At 55.0% G+C, this 17,351-nt stretch overlaps 2 protein-coding genes across 6 annotated transcripts in view; one reads left to right on the top strand and one right to left on the bottom strand.

Annotated features, from left to right (window-relative positions):
- RUBCN (RUN and cysteine rich domain containing beclin 1 interacting protein) overlaps window positions 1-13,407 on the top strand; it is a 30,606-nt gene extending 17,199 nt beyond the window's left edge. For 4 of the 5 annotated variants that reach the window (XM_017727025.1, XM_017727023.1, XM_017727024.1 and 1 more), the window contains 14 exons: window positions 1,349-1,444; window positions 1,618-1,733; window positions 2,221-2,422; window positions 2,783-2,884; window positions 3,648-3,722; window positions 6,398-6,458; window positions 6,998-7,130; window positions 7,488-7,633; window positions 7,939-8,003; window positions 8,544-8,782; window positions 9,183-9,244; window positions 9,426-9,579; window positions 9,951-10,044; window positions 10,820-13,407. In XM_017727025.1, coding sequence (XP_017582514.1) covers window positions 1,349-1,444; window positions 1,618-1,733; window positions 2,221-2,422; window positions 2,783-2,884; window positions 3,648-3,722; window positions 6,398-6,458; window positions 6,998-7,130; window positions 7,488-7,633; window positions 7,939-8,003; window positions 8,544-8,782; window positions 9,183-9,244; window positions 9,426-9,579; window positions 9,951-10,044; window positions 10,820-10,983 — 1,709 coding nt within the window. In that variant the 3' untranslated portion in view covers window positions 10,984-13,407. The remainder of the gene's footprint in view (window positions 1-1,348; window positions 1,445-1,617; window positions 1,734-2,220; window positions 2,423-2,782; window positions 2,885-3,647; window positions 3,723-6,397; window positions 6,459-6,997; window positions 7,131-7,487; window positions 7,634-7,938; window positions 8,004-8,543; window positions 8,783-9,182; window positions 9,245-9,425; window positions 9,580-9,950; window positions 10,045-10,819) is intronic. The other variant, XM_008644612.2, reaches the window with a different exon arrangement.
- A 415-nt stretch (window positions 13,408-13,822) lies between these two features.
- Window positions 13,823-17,255, bottom strand: LOC103625205 (deoxyribodipyrimidine photo-lyase). Its single transcript, XM_008644613.2, has 9 exons — window positions 16,937-17,255; window positions 16,614-16,759; window positions 16,312-16,494; window positions 15,990-16,148; window positions 15,466-15,664; window positions 15,224-15,376; window positions 14,852-14,973; window positions 14,584-14,743; window positions 13,823-14,409 (listed from the first exon to the last, which is right to left on the bottom strand). The coding sequence occupies exons 1-9, from the start codon at window positions 17,166-17,168 to the stop codon at window positions 14,258-14,260; spliced, it is 1,506 nt and encodes a 501-aa protein (XP_008642835.1). The 5' UTR covers window positions 17,169-17,255; the 3' UTR covers window positions 13,823-14,257.
- Between the last annotated feature and the right edge of the window lie 96 nt (window positions 17,256-17,351).

Raw genomic sequence — 17,351 nt, forward strand, 5'->3', positions numbered from 1 at the left:
ATGCTGGGGTGCTGCCATCCCTTTGCCCCACATGCAGAAAAAGTCAGCAGCTCAAAAAAGTGGGCTGTTTTGTTTTGCATCCAGTGAATAGTGGCACTGGGTTTGTCGACCTCACATCTGGGTGCTCTGTGTCTGGGAAGGCTCCTCCTTGGGGGTGATGGGTGTTCAGAGAGATGTGTCCAGCCCTGTGTCCTGCTCCAGCAGATGATGCTGAGCACTGCCTTGCCTTACCCTTCAGCAGTAGGCTCTGTTGTATGTGGCATCTACCTCATGAGGTGGTTTCTGTGTTGAGGTGGCTGCAGGACACCCTGTCAGGCTGCAGTAAGTAGCTGTGAGAGGCTCCTACCCTGACAAGTCTCCTTTGTCTCCCAGCCTGTGGGGTGGGTTGATCCCAGGCTCCGTCCTGGTGACTGCTGCTTCATGGCCTTCACAGGGAGAGGCTGGGGTTGGGGGGACCCCCAGCCACATCAGAGTTACAGCACAAAGCTGGGAACAAAAGTGAGCAGGAAGTTGAGAGGACAGTGTTGCCCTTCTGTTACGCTCAGGATGTCAGCTGGCACGTGCCCTGTATCCAGAGCTGTGTGCTCCTGTCCCACTCCAGCCAGGGTGTTTTCAGTCTCCTTCAGCAGTCCTTTGTCACCCAGCCACTCCATCCAGGTGTTCCCTGGGGCCATGGCTCTCTGCAGAGCACATGTTCTTGGTCCCCAGTCAGGCCAGCTCCTGGCAGTCTCCACTGGCTCAGTCTGGCAGGGAGCTGCACCACAGTGTGTGCATGGGGCAGAGCCTAGCCCACAGCCCGTGTAGGTCACCTTGGGCACTGCACCCAGGCTCCAGTGCTGTGTGTGGAGAGCCCTGGCTTATAGTGGAGCAGGAGCATGTCCTTCAGATGCCTCCTTGCTCTGGTGTCCAGGCTGCTTTGCAGGGCAGGGATCCCCACAGATCCTTTGGCTGCTCGCATTTCCCTGTGTCTCCTGTTCTCTGTTCTGGGGGATAACTGCCCTCGGAGATGCTCCATCAGGAAGAAAGGGCTGGCAAGAGGTACTTGCTGGAGCCTGGTGTGTTCCCCAGCTCTGCTCTGGGGTAAACAGAGGAAGGCTCAGGACTCAACTGTTCCATGGCTCTCATGATCTTCTCTCCGTCACTCCCCTTCTCCTGCCTGAAATGCCTTTCTAGTTTTGTCTCATCCTGGGCTTGCCCTCAGCTGTGGCATGGGGCAGGAAGATGTCTCTCTTTATTTCCATCCATTCATGCCTGTGTGTGTGATGCTGAGCCCCTTTCATTTCACCCTGTGCAATGGCTGGGTGCCTCTGAGCTACTGAGGTGTGCCTGGTGTCATCTTCCCTTCCAGAGTCCCATGGTGATCCAAGTGGAGGGAGAGGGCCGGTCTCTGCTTCCACGCAGAGCAGTGAACTGAGCACACCCAGCTCCCTCTACATGGAGTATGGTGAGTACAGCCAGCCTCAGCAGGGACACTCAATCCTGGTCAGGTTCCTCCATGGTCTGCAGTGACCTCAGCTGCTGGCACCTGCTTGTGGGATGCTGGCTGGGTGCTGGCAGGGCTTGGTGGCATGGAGATAGCAGGTCCTTCCCTCATACCTGTGTCTCTTCCTTTTCTAGACTCTGGACAGTACCTGAGTTCGGGGGAAGGGATGTTCAGGAGACCTTCAGAAGGGCAGTCCCTCATCAGCTACCTCTCTGAGCAGGACTTTGGCAGCTGTGCAGACCTGGAGAAGGTGAGGGAAGCAGCAGCAGCCTGTGTGCATTGGAGAATGTATCTTGGTGCAGGTTCAGAGACACTTCCTGCCGTGGGGAAGATAATGCCATGGTATTGCCTGCTGTAGAGCTGTGCACCGAACTCCAAGGTTGAGCTCCTCGGTGGTGTCTGGTAGCTGGGATCTGCCCATCCGTCATATACGTGACAGTTTTGCAACATGTTAGGGCCTCTCGGGGCCATGTGCTGACCCCCCAGAGTAGATGTGTTGCACATCCTCTTTGTAGGATGCCTGTTGTGTTTTGTGAGTATTCTGATGCCCAAGAAGGCTTTGTTTTCTAGGTCCTCATAGAGGAGTCATATTTTACAGGGCTGACAGAGGTTAATGGCTTTCACCACCATCCATGAGTAATAAGCTCTTTCCTGTCATAGGTGGGGAACAAAATTTTACCAAGTCTTCTTAGTTCATCCAAGGCATAGCCTTGAATGCTTTTGCTCTTGCCTTGCAGGAGAATGCCCACTTCAGCATCTCAGAGTCCCTGATCGCTGCCATTGAGCTGATGAAATGCAACATGATGAGCCGGCAGCTGGAGGAGGAGGAGGAAGACAGTGACAAGGAGATCCAGGAGCTTAAACAAAAGATTCGCATTCGGCGCCAGCAGATCCGCACCAGGCACCTGTTCCCTACCTGCCAGGAGATAGGCTCAGACAGTGGGTGATGCGTTTTGGGCTCATCAGCTAGTGGGATGTGGGTTTTCTGTCCATTGCCTGTCCTATAGCTGCCTGCCTTCCTGCCCGTTCCTTGCAAACAGTTAAATTGCTACCAAGGTGCTGCCAAGATTTGTGAAACTGCTGCTATTGAAGACCATAATGTGACAGATACCATCCATTGATAACACTGCTGGCACTGAGTTATGGAATGTAATTTCATTTTGAACCCATAGTGTGTTCCATCTTTGAGCTCCATCCCTCCCTTCCCTGGCCGTACCTGGCTATCCCCTTCTCCCATAGCTGTCAGTGACCCTTTGGAGCACTTCCACTGGTGACCTGGCTGTGATGCATTTCTCCCAGGTCTGGTGGCGACAGACAGCGGGTCCCAGTTCAGCTCCCACGGCTCCATGCGGCTCTCTGACTCTGGCTCTGTGGAGGATGTGGAAGAGTACGAGATCCGAGGTAGGAGGAAATGGCTGTGTCGGCTTCTTTCATAGAAACAGACTTCTTGGTGTGGTTGTGTTGGTGCCAGTCCTGCTGGAGAAGACCCTGTACCTCTGGCCTTCAGGATGGCTTTTCCCAAACAACTGGCTGAATTGAGTATAAGCAGAACAATCAGTTTCCCTCATGTGGTGGCATGATTTTCCTTCAGAATCTTCTGTAACCCTGTCATGTTCTGTGCCTCTGGCTGGTAGGTGGTTTCCATTTCATTGCCTGGTACACACAGCTGCTGTCACAGCTAGAGAGGTGGGAGAGCTGCCCTCCTGCTCTTCTTCTCCCCAGGCAGAAGGAGCCATAGCTCTGACCACTTACCTCTTGAATGGTGGGTGCTGGTCACATCCCGACCTGCAATACCTCTAGTCTCTGCTCCTGGCAGCTTGGGTGGCTGAGCTTATCACCCACAGGAGACCAGCCTGAGTCCCTGGGTGTTCATTTCCTTCAGAGCCTTGTTCATCCTGAGGTGGATGACAATAGTACCTCCATCTCTCTCACTTTAAAAAGAAGATGGAGTTGTCCAGTCTTCTTGTCTCCTGACTATTGACAGCAACCCCTCCTTTCAGTCCATGAGGGTGAGGTTTTGGGCTCAGTTTTGTAGCCCATGGAGGAGTGTGTGAATTCAGTTCTGGGCTCTCCTCGTGTGAGTGCTGCTCTTGTTTTATGCCGTTTCTCTCTGGCCTGGCTGAAGCACTGAAGTCGACTGTTTTGTCATCACCGTGTCATACAGATGGTAACGATGGATCTAACCTGATTCAAATGTCCAAGAACGGCCTCTCAGTGTCAATGGCTTCCTTGTTCTCAGGTACCCTGCAGTGCTCCCCCGGGCACGCGCGCGTGTGTGTGCAAGGTGTGTGTGTGTGTGCACGGGCACACTTCTCTGAAAGCTGCCTGGTTTCAGAACTGGGAATTAGTTCCAGTACCATCCAGATGTCAGCAAGAAAAGCTGTGGCAGGATGATGTGGCAGGATGGAGTAGAGCAGAGGCAGAGGAATTCTGCTGTGGGCTCCACGCCCCCAGGGCATTTTGCCATGCAGTATTTTGGATGTATCAAAAGTGCCTGCTGTGGTCAAGAACTGTCTTGCCTGGGGTAGGACTTCACAGGGCAGTGAAGCTCTGTAGGTGTTGAAGGCTGAGCCTGGGTTAAATGAGAGCAGAGTCCTCTATGATGTGGGACCAGGTCTCCATCCCAAGTGCCTTAGGGAGCATTATCCTACTTGACTTGGCAGAGCTGGCATGCCATAGCTTTGATCTGAACCACAGCCAGCCCTTCCTGTTCTGCTCAGACTTGACTTGTAGTGGAATCCTTCTAGAAAGAAGTTCTGGAGGGAGAAGTAGTGAGATCAGACAGGGCATTGGCAGTTTGTTCATGCTGGAGGCCCTAAGCACTGAGATCACATGCAGCTTAGTGTTTTTATTGTTTACAGTAGTACTAGTTAATCCTTCTGGTCTGCTGGCCATGTTGAAATAACCTTCATGTGCTCTCTGTTTTCTTTAGCAAGGGAACAGCCTGCTGGGCTGCTGCTGCTCTCTCCTGTCTGGTGTTCAGCACCAGCATGTTGCTCCTGCTGGATTTGCTGGTGCTCAGATCTTTTCTGCCAGCCCTGTTGGGTTCACAGACCAGGCTGTGATCCTGGCTGAAGCTGGCACTGGGGTGTGGGGCGATGTCCTTAGATTTGGGGGCTGTTCACAAGCCATCTGGGGGCTATCCCACCTGGTGATAGCATTGGCAGAGATGTTTTGGGCAGCTAATGATGATTTGGGAGTGTTTGCTGTTAATGTTAGGAAATGAGCGGTGTCCCAGTGCTAGCTCCTGTGGAAGCCTACGGTCAGATCTGGCTCCCTCTGCCATCCCTGAGACCATGTCAGTGCCTGAGTGTGCTGGCTCTGCCTTCCCATAGCACCTGGCCCACTCTGTGCTGCGTGTGCCCTCCCGTTTGCTCATGTTTGTCATAGTCTAGGACCATGCGGGACCTTCCTGCGCAGAGCAGAAGGCACCGGAGCATGGCAGGTGTGTCTGACTGGTGTCCTACAAGGTTGTGAGGCTGTTTGCCTGAATTCCTTGTTTTCTGCAGCTAGAATTCAGTTTGCATGACCTAGATACGTGGATTCCTTAACATTAGGATGCTTTCGGGTGCCTGTTTCAGCAATGGATGTCAAACAGTGAAGGTCAAGCATCCAAGCTGAATTCCAATAGTGTGAGTCTGTAAATTTGCAGGACTTACTCCCTTTGTTGCTAGGGCAGTCCTGCTCTCTGTAGGAAAGCTCGGGGCAGGGGGACACTCCTTGCTCAGCCTGTGACTGCTTTGGCTCACAAGCTGTGATTCCCTTGGCCTCAGTGTGCAGTTGATGCCTGGCTGGGATCATATGGGCTCTCTGCAGATTTGTGTTAGCCTGCTTGGGGAATAGGAGCAGGGACCCTGAGCTGTGCCTCCCCATGCCAGCCACTGGGGCAGGGGAAGCTACAGGCTTTTTTGTGGGGGTGGTGTGGTCACTGCAGACCATTCCTAGAGCTCCCCAGAGGTACAAAACAGATCTGCTGGGATGAAGGTTTTGGCTTTGGCCACTCTTCTGTCCTGACCTGTAGTACCTTCACCTTGCATGCCCTCTTCCCTTTTCTGGGAGCCTTATCTGCCATGAAGCAGGGTTTCTGTCTATTTTTGTCTGCATTGTACAACTGCAAGTGTCCTGACACAGGGGTCTTCTACTGTTGAGATGGATTCCCGGTTAGGGTTTAACCTGCTGGAGTGAAAAAAAGATGAGTGTAAAAGGTACCTCTGGGTATTGCCTGCTACTGGAGCTGCAGGGCAGCCCAGGACTCTTTGGGAGCTGATGGAGGGGTGGAGGGAGCACGACTCCAATGTCCTGCACCTTATCTTGGACCCTTCCCTCCTCAGGAGATGAGTCTGTGACCTCTGCAGAGGGCTGGCCTCATGGCTGCTGGCCCTTTCTCTGCAGGGATGCTGATGTGTCTGGGCAGTGCTGGGCACAGGCTGCCAGCCCTGGCTGTGCAGTCAACTGACAAGCTGTGGCTTGGCCAGTGTCTGATCTTAGAGGTTGCAGTCAAGTAGAGAGAAGGGCTCTGCATCCCATTGCTAATCCCTTCCAGCATCTATACTGTGTGTAGAGAGCTACTAAACCTTCTTGCTAGCCCTGCAGTCCTGCCCTCCTGTGTGTGTTCTGTTTCAGGCCCTGTCACTGCTAGGACTTGATGTGTGACCTGTACCAGCAGCCACTTGTCTCCCCTAAACCTCAGGCTGGCTGTTCACAGCATCCCACCATGCCTTTCCCTTGTAATTCCAACAGCTGACTGATTAGGCTGCACCCCTCCTTACTGCTCAGTGCCACTGGTAGAAGTTGATGCTGTAGTTCACATGCTTTTGAATAGCTTGATGAGTTTTACCTTGAAGCTTTGGTTTGAAATGAGTGTATCCCCCTGCCCTGTCCCATCTGTTCCACCTTGTCTGTTTGTGATTTCAGATGCAGACATCAAGAAGAACCCAGACTCCAGCAGGAAGTCCTTTCTCTCCTCGGACTCCATGTACGTCTTCAACCTCATGGTGACACATCTTGGGTACCACATTCTCTTTCTTCAGCTCTGCTCTTCCATGTCCATCAGTTGCTGTTTTGCACTGGAGTAGATATCCCTCCCTCTCTCCCTCCTGCCTTCCCTCCCTCCCTCTGTGGGGATCCCTCTGCTCGTGTGGTAAAATACAAAGCTGTGTCAATGGTTGGCAGCTGCTTGGGTAGGTTCACATTGGGAGAGCAGTTTTTTCTGGCTTACACAGGCACTGGCTGTCACTTTGCAGCTTCCCCTGCAAACAGGCACAGGTTTTGCTAAGTGATTCAAGTTTTGCTCACCTTTCTGAACAGTTGCTGTGGTGCCATTAGCCAGCTTTGCTTGGGGGCAGCTGCAAAGACAGAAATCAATCACGTGTATTAATTTTAAGCCTGTGTAGCAGTGCAGAATTATGGTACCAGAGTTGAAGAGAGGATCTTCAGCTTGAGCTGGGACTGGCATGGGGCTGCAAGGAGGGTGCAGCGGTGAGATCCAGTACTAACAATTCCTTTGCTGTCTAGATCCCACTCCTTCCTCAATTCAAACTCGGCAGAGGCTGTGGCCATGGGCCTGCTGAAGCAGTTTGAGGGCATGCAGCTCCCAGCTGCCTCTGAATTGGAGTGGCTGGTCCCTGAGCATGACGCCCCGCAGAAGGTAAGGCTGTGAGTTCGTGTCAGTGATTGCATTTGATCTTCCCTGAACTCCTGGCTTCAGGCCACTGCTGAGGGGGCTTTGCTTGTCCCAGTGCTCCCTTTGTGGAGCTGGAGGAGCGGGTTTGTCTGGGCTTTGGAGATGGATGCATCCAATCAGGGTTGTGCCACTGCAGCCTCCCACAGCAGTGTCCAAATCCCTGGAGACAGCCATTCTTCATCCCCCAATTCAGCTGGAGGAGCAACTTGGTGCCTGGCAGTTTTCCAGAGGGCTGCAGTTGCAGGTTTCTGGCAGTCCAGCCAGGTGCACTGCCTTTGCAGTACAAGATAGGGATCTGACCCTCTTGCCTGCCTCTCCCAGCTCCTGCCCATCCCTGACTCTCTGCCTATCTCTCCTGATGATGGAGAACACGCCGACATCTACAAGCTGAGGATTCGGGTGCGCGGAAACCTGGAGTGGGCCCCGCCACGACCGCAGATCATCTTCAATGTTCACCCAGCCCCAGCGTAAGGACCCGTGTGGCTGGGGGCTCTCAGGGGATCTGCCCTTTCCATCCCTTTTCCATAAACACCGAGGTTGCTTATCCTCTGGTTGCTGGGGTTTCCCCGCTCTCAGACTGGTAAATCCACAGTGGTCACCACTGTGAGATGGTGAGATGGAGCCAGTGCCTGGGATTAGTGCCAGGACACAGAAGGGCTTTTTGCCTTGGATGTGTTGTCCACATAAACCTTCCAGGCCTTCCAATACCCATCTTCTGGTGCCAGGTACCATCAGGGCTGGGTCATGCATGTTGTCTTCTATCTCTGGGCAGGAGGAAGGTGGCTGTGGCCAAGCAGAATTACCGGTGTGCAGGTTGTGGCATCCGGACTGATCCTGGTGAGTGCTGGGAGCCTGACCTGTAACTGGAGAGTGCAAACAAGTGGGAAGATGCTGAGTGAGTGGGTGGTGGTAGAGCTCAGCACAAGGTCACTGGGGCAGTGCTGCACTGCCTTTGCCAGCTCTGCCTGCACATTGGTGTGCACCATCCACAGAGGAGTCTCCTCTTCCAGAAGGTCACAGAGTTGGTGGAGGCAAAGAGCAGCCAGCCTGTCCTTTGGAGGGCATTTCAGATCTTGACTCTTGTAACGCAAAGTCCTGTGTTGGGTCCTCAAGCTCCCAGCAGGTTCTGTAGCTGCAGAGCTCTTCCCTGAATATGTAGGTAGATGTGGCTGCATGAGACTGGACTATTGGTCCTGAAGGCTTTTGCAGCCAGAGAGTGCTTGCAGACCCGAGTGTTGAACACTCTGGGCTGGAGGAGATGGCAGCAAGGCAGAGTTCCTTGCTTGTTGGAAATGCTGAGCAGCATTGGGAGTGCAGCATGTGGCTGTGCAGAGCCCGTGCCTGGGCTGACCTGCCTGTCTGCCTGGGTTTGGCCAGATTACATCAAGCGGCTGCGGTACTGTGAGTACCTGGGCAAGTATTTCTGCCAGTGCTGCCACGAGAACGCCCAGACCGTCATCCCCAGCCGCATCCTGCGCAAGTGGGACTTCAGCAAGTACTACGTGAGCAACTTCTCCAAAGACCTGCTGAGCAAGATCTGGAGTGACCCACTCTTCAACGTGCAGGCTATCAATCCTGCCCTCTACCAGAAAGTGAAGGCTCTCAACCAAGTGCGGGTAAGACCCTTTCTGTGCCTTCCTGAGTGGGGTTTGGATGAGGTGGGTGGCTGCCAACTGTAAACCGTATTTCAGGGAAGCTGGGGAGAAGCAGATACTCAGTTTTGGAGGCTTAAAACCTCATCAGTATGTGTTTCCATTCCACGTCTTCTTATTTCTTCAGTGGCATAGGAATGTCAAAAGGAATTTGTGGCTGGTATCCAGCTGGGCTTCAATTTATCTCCTGGAGCACAGGATGATCGTTGTGCTTGCCTTGCCCTGTGTGATGTAAACACCTTGGAAACAGGAGAGCAGCAGTTGAGGAGCAGCAGTTATTTCAGCAGCACAGGGAATGGGGCAAACCTGCTTGGCTGAGGACTGTGCTCTGTTTACTCATTCTTTGTCCCCCCTTCCTCTGCAGCTGCTGAGAATCCAGCTTTTCCACATGAAGAACATGTTCAAGACGTGCCGGCTAGCTAAAGAGTGAGTCCTAGGCTGTTTTGCTGTCCTGGTTCTGTCCCCTGGCAGTTTGCATTGGGAATCTGTGCAGCCTGTGCATTGTGGGGAGAGAGGGGAGTGGAGGGGGAGAGAAAGCATAAGGAGTGGAGAGAGGGGTCTTAGTGGAGTCACTTTGCTCTGAGCTCTGGTTTCTCTGTCCTTGCAGCCTCCTGGACTCCTTTGACACAGTGCCTGGCCATTTGACAGAGGATTTGCACCTCTACTCACTGAGTGACTTCAGTGCCATCAAGAAAGGGGACCTGATGCCTCACCTGACAGAGCTCCTGAAGGCAGGCAGCCTGCACATTGACAAGTGCATGGTAAGGCCTCCTCTCCTGCCTCTTGCATGGCTCTGCAGCCTTGGGAGCAGGCTTTGCTGTAAAGATAACTGATGGGGAGGCTTTGGTGTGCCAGGCAGCCACCAGATTAACTGATTCAGTGCTAACTCTTCCTGCCTGCTTCATAGAGCTCCTACCTAGCACAAAAGGGATATTTGCTACCCCATTTTGGCTCTCCCCCACCCCTGACACAGGTTGATTCAGCCTTCCTGTACTCCATGCTGGGGAAGGGCTGTCCCACATGGTTAGAGCAGGGCACCACGTCCTGCTGTCCTGCTCTACTCTACCTTCTGCCTTAACTTGCCAGGGAGGTGAGCATTTAGCTGCCTTTTCCTCATCTTTTCTCCTTCCAGCTGTGCCAAGCCAAAGGCTTCATCTGTGAGTTCTGCCAGAATGAGGATGACATCATCTTCCCCTTTGAGCTCAACAAGTGCAAGACATGTGAAGGTGAGATACTGGGGAGCAGCAGGGAGGGGGCAGACCCTGGGGCCACCAAGGTCTGCTTCCAGTTTGAGTGGCATTTGTGCTAGCAAGAGGTAGAGAGCCTTAGCCAGCCAGACCAGAGTGCACTTGTGCATGGCCTGTGTCTGCAACATACTCTCACAGCAGTAGATCAGCATTGTAACAGTGTTTGCTGGCGTGGGGAAGCATGTAGGTCCCCTCCTGACCACGCTGTGTGCTGCCTGCCCTGCCAGCAGCGGGCAGTCGGGCTGTGATTGCAGTGAGCGGGTGTCTGGGAGCCCTGGCTTCCCTGCTGCTGTGCTTACAGGACAGGCTGCAGCCTGCACGCAGCTCCCCTGCCCCTGCTTGGATGGCTGGAGCTGACTTTGCAGACCAGAGAGAGCCTGAAGGCTTTATCTCTGTGTCCTTCCTGCATGCTAAGAAATCCCTAGGCCCCTTCAGGAGACATCCTCGATAATGCCCAGTATTAATGGCTGAGTAGAGCTTGGTCCTGCATCTTGGGACCAGCCTCTGAACTGGCTTAAAATAGCTCCTGACTACATGCAAGCCTTGCTTTGGCAGGTGCAGTGCCAGAGAAAACTTGGGGCAAAGTCATTATTTCCTTGGAGTATCAAGGAAGTCTGGGGAGGGACCTTGTGTGGAGCAGAAAACCTCCCTCCTGTGCTTCCAAAGCTTCGTAAGCTAGTGCAGGGACCTGGGGTGTGGAGTGTCAGGCAGTCTGTCAGCCTGCACCAGTGCTCAGCCATGCTCTCCCTCACAGAGTGCAAAGCCTGCTACCACAAATCCTGCTTCAAATCCGCCCGCTGTCCCCGGTGCGAGCGTCTCCAAGCCCGGAGAGAGCTGATGGCCAAGCAGAGCATGGAGTCCTACATCTCGGACTACGAGGATGAGCTGGAGCAGCCGGAGGCAGTGGCAGCCACATGAGCATGTGCAGCAAAGGAGCAGATCATGGGTTTATTTATGTGCGTGGCCTTCATCACCAGAGACTGAACCACACAGACTGAAGATGAGGAGGACTGTTGGGAGGCTTGGAGCACTGTCTTGAAGGGATCTCTTTTCCCTCATGCAGTAGTGCTGGGCTGGGAAAGGAACATATTCCATCATGTGGATCTGCTCCAGGTGCTCCCACTCCCTGATGCCTTTGCTTGGGGGGAGGCAGCTGCTCCTGCCTGTCCTGCAGGCAGAACAGGGATCTTTTCCGAGCAGTTGTTCATGCTGGACTAGACAGGGCTGTGCTGTCCATCTCTGTGCCTTGCTCTGAGCCGAGCAGGGTCCCCTGCAGGGTCAGCACTTTCTGCTCATCAGCTGTATACTAGGAAGCTCTGGTCACATCTGCTCCTTGGAGGAGGGAATCAGGTCTCAGTCCTCTGATCCTCCATTCTGCTGCTGAGGGTTGTGTGCATGGAGGGAGGGTGGGGGTTTGGGGTTGGTTGTACATTTAACAGCTCCCTTTCTCAAATGTGCTGTGGGACACTGCTGGAGAGCAGTTGCTCTCACTCCAGAGTCAGAGCAGAGGAGGCGGCAATGATGAAAATGCCAGATTTCCCTGTGCTGCAGAGGGACACTGCCGCTGGAGCAGCTGCACAAGTGGATGTGCTGATGGACTTTTGGCAGGCAGATCCCCATGGCTCCACAGAAATCTGCCTCCATGGGATACGGTGAGGCTTCTGACCCTACTTCCTTCTCATGCTGCCAGTCTGTCCTACCAGGGAGACATGTCCTCCTCTAAGGATGACATGGGACTTCACTCTTGTGGCACCAGGACCTGCCTTGTGTGGAGCTGCCTTTCTGCCCAAGACCTGTTGGGATGCAGGTGAAGGCTCATGCCTCCAGCTGCATCCCCAAGCCTCTGTCTTGGTTTGTTGTTTTAGGTTGTTTTTTTTTTTTAATCTGCTGGATTTGGTTTTATTTTTTTTTAATGTGGTTGTTTGTATTTTTAACTGTGTGTTCCCTCTCAAGGAGGTGCTGCTTGAAATGCCTCCTTAGGGGGTATGTGATCTGCTTGGGACTCACCAGTATAAATCGCCAGGGCTGTCCTGCTCCTGGTTCTTCACCCCTGGATGGAACTGGTCCCCTCTCCCAGCAGATCTCCTGCTTCCCTTGGGAGAGGAGGGGTCCCTGAGCCAGGCAAAGCCTTGAAGCTTCCCAGCTGTGCTGTGGTGAGATGGTCAGGCAGCCTGCTTGCAGTGGGGATACCCAGGAGGAGAGCGGTTTGGCACTGGGGTGCTGCCAAGGTCTGGTTCCTCGCTGATGTAGAGCCACCTGCCATGAGTGACAGCTCTGCAGGGTCAGGGTCAGACCCAGTGGGACAAGGTGAGCTCTGTGCCCAGTTAAGGAGGTGCCTCTGCATCGTGGGGGGATGTTTTAGCCATGGCATACCCAGCCAGCACCACCTCAGCATGGGTGGGATGTGGGGTGTTAGGAAGGATGGTGTGGCCTGTGTACGTGCAGAGGGTGTTGAGGGACCAGAGAGCAATGCACTGGCAGGAGGCCTCAAAGGGCAGTGGCTCTTTCAGGACATGTCCTGATTTGAGGCTGGGATGTGACCCCTCATGGGCTCTCCCTGTGGGGGCAGCAGGGCTGGGGAGAGGGGAAGAGGCAGGGGCCAGGAGAGGTGGCCGCAGGGCTTGCTCAGGGAGGGTGGCTGCAAGCCTTGCAGCTGGGGGCCAAGCTGCCGCACAGCAGCATCTCTCCCCTGCCTGCAGCGTCCTGACAAAGTCCTGGAAGCAGGGTTCAGCTCCCCACTTGCTCCCCCAGGGATTTTGCTGCCTTGTGTCTTGCTTCTGCTTGTTTTCCCCCAGAGCAGCTGCTCTTCTGCTCACTCTGTCTGCAAGCCCTGGGGCTACCAGATGTTGGTCTGCCTTGGTCTTGCCTGTCCCCAAGCCCAAGCCAAGCCCTCCTGTTGCTGCTCGGACCTGGGAACCCCTTCCCTGGAGTTGCCTCAGCAGCACACCTCCATCCACCCTATTTTGTTTGAAGCACTTTAATGTCATGGGACAGCAGCTGCGAGGCTGCCCAGATCCCTTTCTCAAAGCACTGAGTACTTTTAGAGAAGAGGGAAGGAATTCTGGCTTGTTATGGTTTCCACCCTCCACCATGGACTGTGTGTGGAAGCAGCAGGACTTGCAAACCTGGCAAAGGTCTGCAGGGCGAGATTGTGCCCAGCACTGACACTGCTGCCCAGCACTGACCGCTACAACTAACACTGGAACTGGCCAAGACAGGGACGCTCTTTGGGAGGGAGAGCTGGGGGCTGCCCTGGCCGTCAACTGGAGCTGTCACAACGGGATTATTATTGCACAGCACAGCAATTAAAATGCCGTCCTCAATAAACTAAGTTAATAAGGAGTCTGGTTGTGTTGTGACATTGTTTCAGGTGGGGTAATGGTGTGTATCCCCCCTGGAGGTGATGGGGTAGGCAGGGAGTGCTGCTGAAGGCAAGGAACAATGCAAGGGACAGCTTGTGCAGCTGGTGATGCAGTCACTGGGAGGGGGTTACTGTCACTACACCGTGACTAATTAATCTGGTTTGTGGCCTCCGCCTGCAAACTGCCCACTGGACTCAGGGCAGGAGGTACAAGCCACTGAACAAGGGGCTCTCTGTAATGCCTGTTCCCTTCCAGAGCCTGCTTTGGCTGCTGTCAGAGGGGCCCATGGGCCTGGCCTTGGCTGCTCTGTCAGTGCTTGCATCCCCATTCCCCGCCGCCCAGCTCTCCCTTCACAGCAGTGTTGTGCATGTCCCCATAAACACCATCAATGCAGGTGATAGAAACTGTAAACTTTAAAACAACTGTTGAAAGATGGGTCTGACAGACCCAGCACTGGCTTCACGAAGAGCCTCTTCCTGGGGGCTTTTTCCTAAAAACACCTTGCTCAGCCCAAATCTCCGCTGTGGTTACCAGCAGCAATGGCGATCTGGGCTACTCCTGAGGACAGTGGTCGTAACAAAGGCTTCTGGCAGGCACAGGCATGCTGAAGATGGGCTCTCACAGCTGCCAGCAAACCTGTGGCAGCAGGAGGGCTCCAGCAGCTGCCCCAGTGTGGCAACTCGAGCACCAGCTGATGGCAAAGACTTGCAAAACCTTGGAGCTTGCTGCTGCTGCAGGGAGCCCTTCAGCATCCCGGGGTGATCCCTGCCCTGGGTGATCACTGCAAGCTGGCAGCTTGGCAAAGGCACAACGTGCCCCAGCACAGAGGGTCACTGGGAGTGTGTGGGGGCGTAGCGACGCTCAAACTGGTCCACGTCGAACTTGCGCTTGCAGCCGGCGTAGTTCATGTAGCGAATCTTCCCAAAGATGGCCCGCTCCGCCCAGCCCTGGTCGTGAATGCCACAGATGGACCACAGGCAGCCTGCTGGGCACAGGGACAAAGCGTCAGCTCTTCCCTTGCTCAGAGGCACCCAGAGAGCAAGTGGCATGTGGGTGCAAACCAGGATGCGCTGGAGTTGCCTGCAGAGAGCACCCACTGCAGCCTTGGCCATCACAGCTAAGGCCTCCCACCCCATGCCCCCATCCTGCAGCTTGCCTACGTATCCATTGGGGTCCCTCCCGTCCAGCTCGTAGCGGTCATTGAGGTAGATGGCAAACTGCAGGGCCTCCTCAGGGGAACGCGTCCACTCCAGGATCTTCTTGGCCCAGTACATCCGCAGGAAGCCGTGCATCTTGCCCTCCTGGACCATTTGCAGCTGTGGGGATAGGGACAGCCATAAGGGTCAGTCCGTGGTAGGTCACCTCTACCCCTCTACCCCTCAGAAAAAAGCTCAGCATTTTGTGGGGAAGATGGAGGGCAGTACCTGGGCAGCATTCCAGAGTGGGTCATGTGTGGTCCCCTGCTCCAGCTCCTGCAGACTGTAGAGATAAGGCCTCTTGTCTTTGGCATGGAGCTTCAGGGTGGTTTGCGCCCAGTCATAGGCACCTGTGAGCAAGAGATGAAGAGCAACACTGAGCAACCTGTTCTGTAGGGTCCTGAGAATGGGGCTACTGAGGGCACTGTGCCCTAGAGGCACCAGTCTTGAAGAGGGCACTCGCCAGCTGCTGTCCTACCTCCAGAAGGGACCAAATGATGGGACATTAGTGCCCCCACAGCCCTTCTAGGAGAAATGGGATTGCCAAGTTGGAGTGACCAGCTGGGTACCCAGCATGGCCCACGTGACCCGGGATGTTACCCTGCACGGTGTCGTAGTTCTCATTGTAGTAGCAGAAGTTTTCAGCCAGCTCCCGCCGCACCACAGCCTCCTCCACAAATGCATCCACTGAGTCCTTGTACGTGCGCCGGTGCTTCTGCACCTCCAGGATGGCTCGCTGGGTGGAAACTTGGCCTGGGGACATGGAGAAGCAGCAAATCAGGCTGCTGGTCCAAGCCACAATGCTCAGGCCTGCTGCAGAGTGGGAAGCCTGGGACACTCACCAAAGTGAAGCCACGGGGACAGGTTGCTGAGAGCCGCCTTGTTGGGATCATTCCTGTGGGTGCTGAAGAATTTCAGCCGCTCTGCAATGAAGGACTTCAGCACAGCCAGTCCTGCAGCTGTGCCAGGGGTTGCCCACTCCACCTCCTTCACGGTGTGGTCCACCTGCAAGCTGGAATAACAGGCCTCCCAATCGATGGGCTGGGTGGCGACCAAACAGTGAGTGCATCTGCAGAATCTCTTCAGTGAGGGCTGCCCTGAGTATTATGTCTCCAACCAGCAAGTCCCCAGCCCATGCCAGCCTCCTCCTCTTAACTAGCCCTCTGCATGGCAGAGATGTGGGAACCTGATGAATGAGGTGCGAACCTCCCTCTCCCCAGGGCATCCTCATCTCCACACCATCTGTGTGTGACCTCAGGCAGGTCACTGTCCTTATTCCCTGCCAACCCCTCCCAGGATCAAAAAATATCTGTGAAACACTCTGGGACCAGCCCGTGGATGGGTTTGGAGTGTCTCATGCTGGTACCTCTGCTGGGCAGGAGGGGGAATGTGGGTGACGAACAACAGGGGGAAATTCAGTGAGGAACTCAGGTAGCTGAGCGTGGATCTTGCCCCGGATGGTCCTGGCGCTGTACTCCTGCTTGGGGGAGGCGACCCAGCAGGGCACGATGTTGTGGGCATCAACCTGGGAAGCAAAGCCATGGAGAAGGGCGTGAGAAGCAAACAGTCCTGATGACATGACACACATGCTCTCTGCTCAGGTCACTCCAGTTCGCAAGACACAGGAGACAAGTTTGTCCCACATCTCACCAGCCAGAGTGCTCCATTCCCAGAGTGCTGACACCCACCTGTGCAAATGGCACATCCTCCGGCAACCGTTCCCTGACGTCCTCCACCCACTGCCGGGGCAGGCGGAGGGGACTGAAGTCTGTCACCAGCCCACCCACACCATGCTCCACCACAAACGTGGGCAGCACGTCCTTGGCATAGCCCAGCAGCAAGTGGAAGGAGATGTTCAACTCTGCACACTCCTGCAGTGACAAGGAAATGGCTGTGGGACAGTTCATGGCTCTAGAGACCCCACCCCACCACCATCTCCCACTTCCCCAGGAGCCCTGTCCCACCCAGCGTGGACATCCCCTGGCCGTACCTCCGCCACCTCCTGCAGGCCCCTCAGCATGAACCTGTAGTGGCGGATGGTGGCCTCCAGGAATTTGGGCACCAGGCAGAAGCAGACATGCAGAGGCAGCTCCTGTTTGAGGGCCAGGCGCTGGGCGTAGAGGAAAGCCCAGTTATCTGGGGGAAAAGTACACAGGGCGGCGTCAGGAGAGTGCTTCACTGATGGGATGGAGTTTCACAGGAAGTTTCCCCCCACACCTCCCTGTAGAGAGTGGGGCCAGCTCCAAAGTTACCGAAGGAGGGAACCAGCGCTTTTACCACGCATGGGAGCCCCTTCCACCAGCTGGTTCGCACCTTGCACTCGCTGATCCCGGCACATCCAGTAAAGGATGCACCGAGCATCATCCTTTAGGTCCGAGCCCTGTGAGACAAGGCGAACCCGCTTTTTGTTGTACTTGAACTCTCGAACGGACGGGGCCGCCTTCCGACGGGCCTCCTGTATCGCCTCCTCTTCCTCCGTCCTCCTCCGAGACACAGGTGGCACCTCCGTGACCTCGGCCTTTCGCTTCCCTTGTCCCCGCCGCATCCTCAGCACCGCCCGAAGCAGCGTGGTTCCGTGCGGCCGCTGCGAGAGGAAACCAGGCCGGACTGAGCTCCCACGCTTCCTTGCGAATCCCGGACCCCGGACCGCCCCCAGAGCCCGGGGGATGCTGGTCCCCTGCCCATCCTGGTCCTCGGGAAGCGCCGGATAACGGTGTTCCGGTCCCCG

Source organism: Corvus brachyrhynchos, unplaced genomic scaffold (genome assembly GCF_000691975.1).
Source record: "Corvus brachyrhynchos isolate BGI_N302 unplaced genomic scaffold, ASM69197v1 scaffold162, whole genome shotgun sequence".
NCBI lineage: Eukaryota > Metazoa > Chordata > Aves > Passeriformes > Corvidae > Corvus > Corvus brachyrhynchos.

Coding starts and splice junctions, on each gene's coding strand:
- LOC103625205 (XM_008644613.2), bottom strand. CDS start 17,168: ATGCGGCGGGGACAAGGGAAGCGAAAGGCCGAGGTCACGGAGGTGCCA. Junction 16,495..16,613: donor GCCTGCAGGAGGTGGCGGAG/GTACGGCCAGGG, acceptor TTGTCACTGCAG/GAGTGTGCAGAGTTGAACAT. Junction 14,410..14,583: donor GGACCCCAATGGATACGTAG/GCAAGCTGCAGG, acceptor TGTGCCCAGCAG/GCTGCCTGTGGTCCATCTGT.